This window comes from Oryx dammah, unplaced genomic scaffold (assembly GCF_014754425.2).
Source record: "Oryx dammah isolate SB20612 unplaced genomic scaffold, SCBI_Odam_1.1 HiC_scaffold_28, whole genome shotgun sequence".
In the NCBI taxonomy this organism is placed as follows: Eukaryota; Metazoa; Chordata; class Mammalia; order Artiodactyla; family Bovidae; genus Oryx; species Oryx dammah.
The window spans coordinates 80,678,196-80,691,842 of record NW_024070212.1 but is presented as its reverse complement, the minus strand read 5'-3'; the positions used below and the strand labels follow the sequence as shown (position 1 = coordinate 80,691,842).

Genomic DNA, 13,647 nt, shown 5'->3' with positions numbered 1-13,647 from the left:
GACAGTTTAGTAGGAAGAAAATTGAAAGAGTTAGAGTTTGCAGCTAAAAGCTGAGGATTGAGGATTTGGTTTGGGAGGTGGAAAATTGAGATGAAAATGTCTGAAAGCTTCGTATATCACTTTCAGAAATCCTCATTAAGCTGACATGATGGGGTTAAAACAGATTTCCCTAGGAAACTTCAGAGATCTGCTTTTATCATAAGCACTAGTATACTCTGGGAGAAGGAAATGGCAACCTACAGTACTCTTGCCTGGAAGATCCCATGGACAGGGGAGCCTGGTAGGCTACAGTTCATGGGGTCGCTAAGAGTCAGACATGACTGAGCGACTTCACTTTCACTTTTCACTTTCATGCATTGGAGAAGAAAATGGCAACCCACTCCAGTATTTTTGCCTGAAGAATCCCAAGGACAGAGGAGCCTGGTGGGCTGCCATCTGTGGGGTCGCGCAGAGTTGGACACGACTGGAGTGACTTAGCGGCAGCAGCAGCAGTATATTCTGTGATCTTATCCCTAAATTACTTCATTGGAATGTTCAAATATTTTAAACTTTTAAGTTATCTAAAATGGAAGGAAATACAAGAAATTAGCAATACCTGTTGCCTTTTGGAAGATGGTTGGTGTCAAGGAAACTGGAGTAGAATTTTTAACTTTTAATTTTTATACCATGGAAACATTGTGATCTGTTTGAAAATAAATTAAAACTAAAATGTTTTCCCTGTTATGGTCTTAAGTGGATAGAATGTGGTTAAAATACTTAGCTTTATTTTAAAATATTTAATGTAAGTGCCCTGTATTTTTGGAGAAGGCAATGGCACCCCACTCCTGTACTCTTGCCTGGAAGGTTCATGGATGGAGGAGCCTGGTAGGCTGCAGTCCATGGAGTCTCGAAGAGTTGTGTCTGACTGAGCGACTGCACTTTCACTTTTTACTTTCATGCATTGGAGAAGGAAATGGTAACCCACTCCAGTGTTCTTGCCTGGAGAATCCCAGGGACAGGGGAGCCTGGTGGGCTGCCGTCTATGGGGTCGCACAGAGTTGGACACTACTGAAGCGACTTAGCAGCAGCAGCAGCAGCAGCCCTGTATTTTCAGTTCATTGTCAACATATTTTTGCTCCACGTGTAAAAGATGTACGTCTGTATTGAGAATTCGTGATCTGAAATGAAATAAAAGAAAATGCTGCTAAACTTTTAGTCTGAAATCCCTTAATTGCAAAACTGTCTTTCTCTTTGTCTCATTTAGGTTGGGTGTTGAAAACGAAGACATATTTTAGTAGAAATTCTCCTGTATTATTACTTGGAAAATGTTACCATTTTAAATATGAAGGTAAGCGCTAAATTTGTTATCCATTTAAAAATCTTTGTAGAAACTCACTGAGTTGCTTTCATTATTCTATTTCTAGATTAATCTACTTTTGACATATTTCTTTTGTTTTTCACTTCCAGTTATTTTTATGTATTTAAGTGGTAAAATACATATAACACAAAATTTGACATCTTCGTCATTTTTAAGTGTACAGTTCAGTGGTATTAAATACATTCATAATGTTGTGTTACTATCATTACCATTCATCTGTAGAACTCTTCATCTTGTAACACTGAATTTGGTACCCATTAAACAGTAACTCCTCATTCCTCTCCCTTAAATACAAGAATATTCTTATATTTAATCCTCTGATGAGGATTGCCAAATTTATATGTGTGTGTTTTAACTCTGTGTTCTGTGTTGTGATTTTTGATGGCCATTTTGCTTTGTCTGGCCAACATTTGGTTTAGACCTGCTGCCATTTTGTTAGAACTTGATTTTCTTTCCCTGTGCCTTGAGACCAGGGCTCTCAGAAACACTTATCTAGACTATCTCTAACTCCTGAGACTGAGGGAAAAGGGGAAAAAGACTTTAAAAATTTTATTTATTTCAACTATTTTTTATAAACTAGTAAATTTTATATTGTAATATCTAATTCATGACTAAACTTAGAAAATGAAGCTAGATCTTGCACTGTCTAAATATGTCTTGGTATGTCTTTGTCTCTGGGTAATATTTTTGAGGTAATTTGTAAATGAGCTCTATTTGGCTTTAAAAAAGGTAAGCACTTACAAATCAAGTAATTCTAAATTAAACAATAAATTCCAGGTTCATGGGAACTGGGAAATATTCAGTATTAAATACGTGATATTAATGTTTGTTTGTTGACCTATCTAATATAGACATGTCTTAGAGTAATTAACATTAAGTAGAATATTTTCTGGAGAAGGCAATGGCACCCCGCTCCAGTATTCTTGCCTGGAAAATTCCATGGATGGAGGAGCCTGGTAGGCTGCAGTCCATGCAGTCGCGAAGAGTCGGACACAACTGAGCGACTTCCTTCCCTTTCCCTCATTCCTCTCTTTCTTTCAGCCCCTGGCAATCTGTATTCTACTTTTTATGCATATATTTTGGCATATATCTTTTAAGAACCTATATTTTATGTAACACATAAAATATGGATAGAAGGTTAACTATCCTAATTCCTAACACATAAAATATGTTACATAAAATACTGCCATGGGGTTTGAGTTTCTTGTAAATTCCTTGAAATTAAAGTTCATACCATTTTACTCCATTTATTATATTCCCTCATAGTTTTGGACCTACAGTATGAGTGCTAAATAAATATTATTTGAATTGATATCTTGATATTTTTAATCAAATTCTCTGATAATTTTAAAGTATATGATAATAATTAAAAGTATACCTTCTAGTTAACCTCAAATTGGTAAGTTTTCCAGTTTGTAAGGATGCTCCAATTTCTGAAATTGTTTACTGTATTTGATGTTTCTGAATTCTTACATATACTCATCCTTTCTGTAATTATTGTGTATTTTCTTTTAATAATTTATACCCTTTATTGAGTGCCTACTATGTGTGAAGCATCATGCTAAACTCTTTGAGAAATGTCTTTAATTCTCACAACAAGCCTACAAGGTAGATTTGAGTAGGCTTAATAGTAATATAATACTCTATTTATCACATTTGAAATATTTTAATGCTAATCTTTTCTTTCTTTGTATGTCATTATGGACTCATAGGTTTTTAGGTTCTATTCTGTGTATTGGTCAGTCTCCACCAGTAATCTTATGGTACTCAAATTAGCCAGTGGAAATTTCTTTCAGATTGGCTTATCTTTCAACAAATGCTAGTTAATTTTTGGAAATTTACTATTTTCTTCCATAAGTAGGTGTGCCATGCCCACTCTATACTTTTCATCCTCAGATATGAAATCAGCCATTCCCAATGAACTCTGGTTTCTTGTATAGAAAAAGGTTTCCTTGTGGAGATAACATTTCCCCAGGCCACTTGAGTGGACAGAGCCAGAGAAGATAAATATTTTTTCTTTTTTTTCTTATAGAGCCATCAGTGTATAATAGTTGTTTCCAATCTAGTTCTGATGGATCACATTCCCACTTAAATTCTTGATTTTTTGATTATCTTTTTCTATTATGTAAATATTTTCTAATAGTTTTTTTGTTTTGCTAAGGATTTTAGTCAAATTACTTTAACCAGAGTCACTCATCTCTCATTATTTATTGACATTTATCTGATGCATAGTTTGTTCAGTTGTTTCAATTCCCTTTCAGTTTGAAGGTGTTGGCAATCTGTTTCACAGATCTAAGTGCTTAGAAAATGGTGTCTTCCAATCACAATGGTTTTATTTTGCCTCCCTCTGACTTACCTACAATGAATTAATTTATGATGATAAATAAGTATAAGATTCTTATAAGGTTATAATCTTAATATGATTATACTACTTTATGCAAAGTCTGTCCTGCTTTTTCAAGGTTTTAAATTTATCTTGCTACCTTTCTTGAACTACAAACTTATATTATGCAATTTTTCTTTCCCAGAGTTTGATATCATGCTGTGCATTGTTAAGTCAATGTTCATGGTATGTAAATCCAAATGGTCCTTCCAATCAGTATTATTTTGATCGAATACCAGAATTTCATAAAAAATTAAGGTATCTCTAAGAGAAGCAGTTAAAGATTTTATCTTATTTTAAGAAAGCCTCATTTCCCCTTAGATACCATGTCCCGATCTGGCTAGGATTTTTTTAGATTTTCTCTTAGATGGTTCAGGACACGATGGGTCCAGAGACCATTAAGGAAAAAATGTATGTGTGGTTATCTCTAGCATACCAGTTCTTTCTTAGGGACCCAAAGGATTTAACAATAATAACTGGAGATAAGGCTCTCTCCTTCCTAATTTTGGGGCTGAGGAATGCCTATAGACAATCATTCTAACCTTTGGACAAAAAAAAGTACATGGAAAAAAGGGGAAAAAAGTTTTTAAGAAGTAGAGAGGGTATCACAGAGGCTAGGAAATAATAAAAGTCTTTTTCTGAGCTGAAACCAGCCTAGGGTGGAGCTTTGCCTAGGGATCATTTTATAGAACAGAAGGAAGGGCATGAAAGTTACATTTCAAAGGGTCTTCTTGGATATGGTTTTGGTTCTTGTGCTGTCTCTGCTATTTTCATGGATCTCTCTTATTCCAGATATTGCCAAGATTATGCCCAAGTGTTATGGAAATAAGATCCCACAATGTGGAATTTTTTGAAACATGACTTTTTGCCATTTACTAAGAAAGGGTATGTAGGAAGAAATTAATTATTTAGAAGTACATTGCTCAATTTGGACATTTTCCAGATGTTGTTCTGTTATTGATTTTTAATTCCATTGTGTTCAAAGAAAACACTTTTATGATTCTAATCTCTTTAAAGTTATTGAGACTTGCTTTATGGTCTAAATATGGTATAATGTTCTAAATATGCTAAATGTTCTTTGTGTGCTTGACAAGAATGTGTATTCTATTACTGAAATGTTCTAAAAGGACAGTTAAGTCAAGTTGGTTGAGTTCAAATCTTTATTGCACTGTCCTACTTGTTAAGAGGGATATTGAAATCTCAGACTGTAATTGTGGATTTATCTATTTCTCCTTGCAGTTTATTAGTTTTTGCTTCATCAATTTTGAAGCTCTGTTATTGAATGCATAAACATTTAGAATTGTTTTGGTCTGTTAATGAATTGACCCCTTTATAATTATGAAACCCTTATTTATCCCTGCTGATATTTTTTGGTCTGAAATATACTATCTTATATTAAGCTTTCTTTTGCTTAGGGTTATATGGTATATCTTTTTAAATATTCTAAAACATTTAATCTATTTGTCTTTATGTTTAAAGTTTGTTTCCTGTAGGAAGCGAATAGTTGAATCTTGCTTTTTTATCCAATCTGATAATCCCTGCCTTTTAATTATGTTGTTTAGACTATAGGCATACTTTGGAGATAATGTGGGTTTGGTTCCAGACCATTTCAATAAAGCAAATATTGCCATAAAATAAGTTGCACAATTTTTTAAATTTCCCGGTACATATAAAGGTTGTATTTACACAGTATAATAGTGTAGTAAGCATGCAATATCTCAGAGAAGGCAATGGCACCCCACTCCAGTACTCTTGCCTGGAAAATCCCATGGAAGGAGGAGCCTAGAAGACTGCAGTCCATGGGGTCACTGAGGGTCGGACACGACTGAGCGACTTTACTTTGACTTTTCACTTTGATGCATTGGAGAAGGAAATGGCAACCCACTCCAGTGTTCTTGCCTGGAGAATCCCAGGGACAGGGGAGCCTGGTGGGCTGCCGTCTATGGGGTTGCACAGAGTCGGACACGACTGAAGTGACTTAGCAGCAGCAGTAGCATCAGCAGCATTATATCTAAAAAATAATATTGTTGTTTAGTTACTCAGTTATGTCCAACTCTTTGTACCCCCAAGGACTGCAGCATGTCAGGCTTCCCTGTCCTTTACTATCTCCCAGAGTTTGCTCAAACTCATATCCATTGAGTCAGTGATGCCATCCAACCATCTCATCCTCTTTCACTCCCTGTCCTCCTGCCCTCAATCTTTCCCAACATCAGGGTGTTTTCTAATGAGGTGGCCAAAGTATTGGAACTTCAGCTTTAGGATCAGTCCTTTCAGTGGATATTCAGGATTGATTTCCTTTAGAACTGACTGGTTAGATCCCCTTACAGTCCAAGGGACTCTCAAGAGTCTTCTTCAACATCACAGTTAGAAAGCATCAATTCATCAGCCCTCGGCCTTCTTTATGGTCCAACTCTTACATCTGTACGTGACTACTGGAAAAACCATAACTTTAACTATATAGACCTTTGTTGGCAAAGTGATGTTCCAACTAATACACTGTCTAGGTTTGTCATAGCTTTTCTTAAGGAGCAAGTGTCTTTGAATTTCATGGCTGCAATCACCAATGCAGTTATTTTGGAGCCCAAGAACATAGAATCCGTCACTGTTTCCATTTTTCCCCCATCTATTTGCCATGAGGTGATGGGAACAGATGCTATGATCTTTGCTTTTTTAAATGCTGAGTTTTAAGCCAGCTTTTTCACTCTCTTCTTTCAGCTTTATCAAGAGGCTCTTTAGTACCTCTTTGCTTTCTACCTTTGGTGTCTTCTACATATCTGAGATTATTGATATTTCCTCTGAGAATATTGATTCCAGCTTGTGCTTCATCCAGCTTGGCATTTTGTATGATGTACTCTGCATATAAATTAAGTAAGCAGAGTGACAGCATACAGCCTTGATGTGCTCCTTTTTTTGAACCAGTCCGTTGTTCCATGTCTGGTTCTAACAGTTGCTTCTACATACCTTAATTAAAGATTACTTTATGGCTAAAAAGTGCTAATCATCATCTGACAATGCAGGGTTGTCAACAAAGCTTCAGGTGTAAAAAATGCACCATTTGCAAAGCACAATAAAGTGAAGAATAGTGAAACAAGATATGCCTGTGTTCACCTTTTATATGGTTATTGATATAGTAAAGTTTGTCATCTCATTGTTTGCTTTCTATTTGTTAAATCTGCTTTGTTCCCTTTTCCTCTTTTCTACCTTCTTTCAGAATATTTGAATATTTCTGGTTTCTATTTTATCTCTTTGCTGGCTGATTAGCTATAACTTTTTATTATGTTGTTTTGCTGGTTACTTTAAGGTTTTGTATACATCTTTAACTTATCACTGTCTACCTTCAAGTGGTATTATATCAACTTACATATAGTATAAGAACCTTGGAGTGGTGTATTGCACTGCCCTCCTCCTGGTCTTTATTATGCTATTAGTGTCATATATTTTATTTATTTGTGTCTTATACATGCCACAATACATTGTTATTGTTTTTGTCTCAACAGTCAATATCTTTCAATAGATTTAAGTGGTAAGAAAACTTACGTATTTGCTCATGTAGTTATTTCTGGTATTTCTCATTCCTTTGTATGAGTCCATATTTCTGTCTGCTAAATTTCATTCTTTTTCTGCTTGAAGGATTTATTTTAACATTTCTTACAGTGGAGGGGTGCTGGTGATGTAGTCTTGCAGCTTTTGTATCTCTGAAAGAGTCTTGCTTTCATTTTTGAAAGATATTTTTGCTGAGTATAGAATTTTGGGTTGATGATTTTTTTCTTTCTGTAGCTTTAAAGATATTGCCCTTTTATTTTCTTCAGTTCAGTTCAGTTCAGTCGCTCAGTCGTGTCCGACTCTGTGACCCCGTGAATCACAGCACGCCAGTGGAAACAGTGTCAGACTTTATTTTTGGGGGCTTCAAAATCACTGCAGATGGTGATTGCAGCCATGAAATTAAAAGACTCTTACTCCTTGAAAGGAAAGTTATGACCAACCTAGATAGTATATTGAAAAGCAGAGATATTACTTTGCCAGCAAAGGTCCATCTAGTCAAGGCCATGGTTTTTCCAGTGGTCATGTATAGATGTGAGAGTTGGACTGTGAAGAAAGCTGAGTGCCGAAGAATTGATGCTTTTGAACTGTGGTGTTGGAGAAGACTCTTGAGAGTCCCTTGGACTGCAAGGAGATACAACCAGTCCATTCTGAAGGAGATCAGCCCTGGGATTTCTTTGGAAGGACTGATGCTAAAGCTGAAACTCCAGTACTTTGGCCACCTCATGTGAAGAGTTGACTCATTGGAAAAGACTCTGATGCTGGGAGGAATTAAGGGCAGGAGGAGAAGGGGACGACTGAGGATGAGATGGCTGGATGGCATCACCAGCTCGATGGACATGAGTTTGAGTGAACTCTGGGAGTTGGTGATGGACAGGGAGGCCTGGCGTGCTGTGATTCATTTATCTTCTTGCTTGTTTTGTTTACTGTGAGAAACGTGATGTTATCCTTATCTTTCTTTGTACATAATGTCTTTTTTACTCTTGACTGCTTTTAAGATTTTTTTCTTTATCACTAGTTTGGAATAGTTTGACCATGATGTGAAGTGGTGGTGTTTTCTTCATGATTTCTTGGGTTTTGATGAATTTCTTGAAACTGTTGTCTCATAGCTTTCACCAGTTCTGATTTTTTTTTAGCCATTTTGTCTTCAAATATTTTTTTCTATCCTCCCCTCTCTCTCCTCTCCTTCTGGATCTCCAGTTGGACATATATTAGCATGAATGAAATTGTGCCACATCTCACCGATGTGCTTTTATTTTTTTAAAGAATTCTTTTTCTTCTCTGTGTTTTAATTTGTATAGTTCCTATTGCTTTGTCCTCAAGTTCACCAGTCTTTTGATCTTTTCCTCAGCAATATCTAACTTGTCATAAATCCCAGTCAGTATATCTTTTATGTTGGACATTGTAGTTTGTATGTCTAAAAATTCCAGTAAAAAGACTTGTTTCTACTTATGTTTTTGAACATATTTAATATTGTTGTGGGGTTTTCCAGGTGGTGCTAGTGGTAAAGAACCTGCCTGCCAGTGCAGGAGATGTAAGAGGTATAAGTTCAGTTCTTGCCCGGAAAGGTCCCCTGGAGGCGGGCATGGCAACCCACTCCAAGACTCTTATAGCATGGCAGGCTATATATAGTGAATAGAGCAGCATGGCAGGCTGTAGTCCATAGGATTGCAAAAAGCTGGACATGATGGAAATGACTTAGCACAGCACAGCACAATATTGTAATATTAAAACTCTTTTAATGTCATTGTTTGCTAATTCTAGCACTTTTGTTAGTTTGGGTTCAGTTTTGATTGACTGAGTATTCTCTTTTTGGCTTGTGTTTTCCTGCCTATGTGTATGCTCAATTGATTGCCAGACATTGTATTATTTACCTTTTTGGGTGCTGGATATTTTTGTATTCTAAGTATTGCATTGTGTGAATATGCCACTTTATTAATCATTTTACTTGTGGTGGAGATTTGGATAGTTTTCAGTTTTTGGCAATCAGTAAGAGCCCTGCTGTGAATATTTTTGTACATGTGCTTTAATGAACATGTATATGGATTTTCATACAGTATGTATACCTGGGGATGTAATTGCTGAGTCACAGGGTATTGATATGTTCAGTCTCAGTATATAATACCAGATAATTTTACAAGCCAGTTGTGCTAATTTATATTTCTGCTAGGTGTGTATGAGAATTCTGCTTGCTCTCAGCTCACCAGTACTTGGTATTTTTCATATTTATTAGAGAAACATTTTATCTTAATTTGCATTTGTTTGATAACTGATGAAATTGAGCATATTTTCATAGATATTTTTCCATTTAAACAGGTCTTCTATTAAATTGTCTCTCTAGATTGTCTTCATATATTTTGGATATAAATCCATTTTTGAATATATCTACAGGAAATGTCTCCTACTCCCTTAGTTACTTTTTCATCATTTATCTTTTGAAGAGCTCATAATTTTAAGGAGTTCATAATTTTAATATAATCTGGTTGACTTTTTTACTTTCTTAAATGGTTAGTAGTTTTTGGATTCTGTGTAATAAATTTTGCTCACTTTAGGACATGATTTTCTCTCTAGTGTTTTGAAGCTGTCATTTTGTGTGTGTATGTTTTCTCTGTTTTTTTTTAAGATCAGCTCTTTGTCTTTTGTGTGGGCTTCATTTTATTCTACTCAGAATTCATATATTTCTTACAAATCTGAGAAAATTTCAGTCACTTTTAATTATAGTTTTTCTCTATTTTTCCTGTTCTGTACATCTTTGACAAGCTTTTCTGTTATTAGTTTTTTTTTTAATGTCTCTTAAATTCTTTGGTTTTTAGATATTTTATGTTATTTTGCCTCTCTGTGCTGTGTTCTAAGTAATTTTTTTAGTTTTTTCTGGTTCCTTGATTATCTTCTGAGCTATGTAAATTTTTGTATTTAATCTATACCAAATTTCTATTTTCTTTTATTATTATTATTTATTTCTAGTAGTTCCTTTTGGTTTTCTTTTACATGTGCCTGGTCAATTTTAATAGTCTGTTTTATGTTATTTGTCCAACTTTTTTTGTTGGTGAGAAGCAGACTTTCCCTGAGCTCTCAATATTACTAGCGATTCTCTTCTCTTTCCTCTCTCAGCTTTCTTTCTCACTCTTTTAGTGGTTCTTTTAGGCATTCTCATTCTTCATAAACCTCTGCTCAGAAGTCTGTTCCATCATGGGAAACAAAAGCAAAGCAAAACAAAATTTAAAAAACATCTCTTCCTTTGATTCCATTTGTCTTACATTCGCCTGACAAATACTTACTGTGCATCCTATGGACTGAACTCTATGTTAGGCACTGAATGAAATTCAGAGGTCTAGAAGATAAACACATTTCTTCCTCTCTGGTATACTTGAAATCTGGATGGAAAGCAGATGTAAATAAAAAAATATTCTTGATATAACTAATACTGTAAAAAAGGAAAGCCAGTCAAAGAGTAGAATAGAAGGAGCAGTATTATAGTGGAAAGTGAACAGGACAACAAAGTTCATTTAATACTAGCAGTTACTAGCAGTTTTCCAATAATATTTAGAGTAAACATTAAGAAGGAGACTAGACCTTAAAAGAATAAGAAATTAGTCACTTTGTCAAGTTAGGAAATTAGGAACTATATGCTTGGCAAGCCACAGGATAAGGCGTGATAGTTATGTATTATTGTATTCAATTTAAAACAAATTTAAATGTCTCCTAAAGTAGAAGCTTTTGACATATTTATAGTGCCATATTCAGTTTCCAGGCATTTTAGTTTTTATTTATAATTAGATTCAAGGTTTAGTATTAAGAGAAATTCATTGATAAAAGAGGCTTGGCATGTATTCTTTTAATTATTAAAACTGTACGCTACAATTTAGCTCCATTAAACTGAATATTATAAAGTTTGGGTGATTATAATTTTTTCAGAATGAGCTTGAAGAGGGATAGATGCAGAAAACATGAGGAATAAAAGTGTGATAAAACTGCTTTAACATCTTGCAGAATGGCATTAAAAATTAAACTCCTTGGAATTGAGAGTTATAGGCAGATTTATTTACCTATCCATTCATCCACCCAAACCAGCCAACATTTATTAGGATCTGTTTGTGCTAGGTACTGTATGCATGCAGAAGCTGAAAAGATCTGGAAAGATCAGGAAATGTTAGTTCATTCTGAGTGCTGGTGTTTTGTAAATTATTGGGCAAATAGTGACCATAGTTTTCACATAGAAATTGTATTAGAATCAATTTGGAAAGGCTTTAAAAAATTACATATGTGAGTGGCAACAATTAAAAAACATATTTTAACATGATCGGGTGACAACATATTTAACGATTTTATTTGTTGTTGTTGTTCAGTTGCTCAGTCCTGTCTGACTCTTTGCTGCCTGATGATGGACTGCAGCACTCCAGGCTTTCCTGTCCTTTACTGTCACCTGGAGTTTACTCAGACTCATATCCATTGAGTTGATGATGCCATTAGCTTATTAGTTTTGGTTTTATAATTTGAGTATAAATGTTCCTAACAATAAATACATCTATATTTTATTTGAGCTAGTTATCATATGATATAGTTATCATATGATTATATACATTTTTTACATATTGGCAAATCATGATATTTTATTTGCAAATCTCATTTTAGAGAGCGCTAATATCTATATATTGAGCCAAGTGAGGCAAAAAGGAAACATATTTTTATGTTATCTCATTAGAGTTGATTATATTTGGAATATAGAATGTTATTAACAACAGAATTACTGATAATACCTTATATTAGTTAGTACCAAAGTGTACAAAACATTTCCGCATTCATTCTCATTTGATTTTCATAACAGTCTGAACAGAATGGAAGATTTATCTTCATTTAAATCTGAAGAAAGAATTGGATTGTGCCATACTTCATATGAACAGTAATGGGAATATATTACCATTACTGACATTTCTTTGTATATATTTATATATTACTTTGTATGTTTTTTTTATATTTTTATTTTGTAGATGAAGATGAACTCTTACCTGCAAGATCAGGGTGTACAATAGAAGATCATGTGATTGCAGGAAATGTAGAAGAATTTCGTAAAGATTTTATTTCAAGAATATGGCTTACCTACAGGGAAGAATTTCCTCAAATAGAAGGCTCAGCTTTGACAACAGACTGTGGTTGGGGCTGTACATTAAGAACTGGCCAGATGCTATTGGCTCAAGGACTCATACTACACTTTCTTGGTAGAGGTAAATCAAATTTTTGGTTTTGGGAGTTTTATTGTTGTTGTTTAAATTTAAGTCTAGCTTGCAAACTGAATGAAATTCCCTGATGTTAATTTTCTTGACTCTCTGATATCTTCTGAAGTTGAACCTAATTTAGCAAGTAACATAACATCTTTGCTGAATTGGGCCAATATGACTTTAACTTTCATGATTCACCTTTCCAAAGTACAGGTTGAATGTAAATATTATTCATGGCTACCACTGTGAATTAAGTTCAAGTTTTAGTAGTCTTTGGATTTTTTTGTTTTTGTTATTATTTAGTTCTTTTCAGTTGGACTCTGGATTATCTGCAGTTTGAAAATTCTGGCAGCAGTGACTGAGCAGATAATTATTGCGCAGTTAATATTTTTACATTCAAATATTTTTATATTATTTAAATCTTAAGAAATTTTATATTGGTTTCTTTATTTTTCACTCTACATATCATCAGTAATGCTTTAAACTTATTTTTATTTTTATAAATATGGCTATAATCAGTTAAATTGATTGTTATTTTCTATTGATAAATAAAGTCATCATACTTTTAAGACTCTCAAAAATGTCATTGATACCTAACTTACATATATCTATTTTTTCTGATGTGCCACCTTTCTTAACATTTCCACTAGTTTATTGTTACGTAATATGTACATTTGTAGAAAGATTTTAGTTTACGATTTTAGGCTATTGTATCTGGTTACTACTAAGTATCATTATATTTTTTTAGGTATTAGATAATTTTCTGCAATGCCCAGCAAATATTTAATAACCTTTCTGTAGGTATTATTGATGAGATCATTTAGAGAGAATATTTATTCCAGAATAGTATAGATATTGCAAGGAAAGGAACTTTTCAGCTTTTCCTGGGATGATTTATTTGCAATCATGGACACAAATTGGAACACGTTTCACAGTCCTGACTTGGCCTCTGAACCTGTGACTCATTTGGCTAACTTAAAATTGCATGAATGTTTGGGGACTGTCTTATTATTAAAAAGAGTGAGGTAGTGATATAGTTGATTTTGTGTAAGGGGATCTTTGATCTCTAATGGCTTTATTAACTTCATTTACTAGATAATTGATATTACTTCTCAAAGAATAATTAAATTATTTTGAAATGAGTGTATGAG

General features: G+C 34.2%; 1 protein-coding gene across 8 annotated transcripts in view; it reads left to right on the top strand.

Annotated features, from left to right (window-relative positions):
• ATG4C (autophagy related 4C cysteine peptidase) overlaps positions 1-13,647 on the top strand; it is a 102,025-nt gene that overhangs the window by 40,887 nt on the left and 47,491 nt on the right. For 5 of the 8 annotated variants that reach the window (XR_005719561.1, XM_040232692.1, XM_040232694.1 and 2 more), the window contains 2 exons: positions 1,244-1,327; positions 12,269-12,502. Coding sequence is in view for 7 of the 8 variants with exons in the window: in XM_040232692.1 (XP_040088626.1) it covers positions 1,244-1,327; positions 12,269-12,502 (318 nt within the window). In the remaining variant the exon portion in view is untranslated. Of the gene's footprint in view, positions 1-1,243; positions 1,328-4,532; positions 4,626-12,268; positions 12,503-13,647 lie in introns of all 8 variants that reach the window. The other 3 variants (XM_040232696.1, XM_040232697.1, XM_040232698.1) reach the window with 1 other exon arrangement.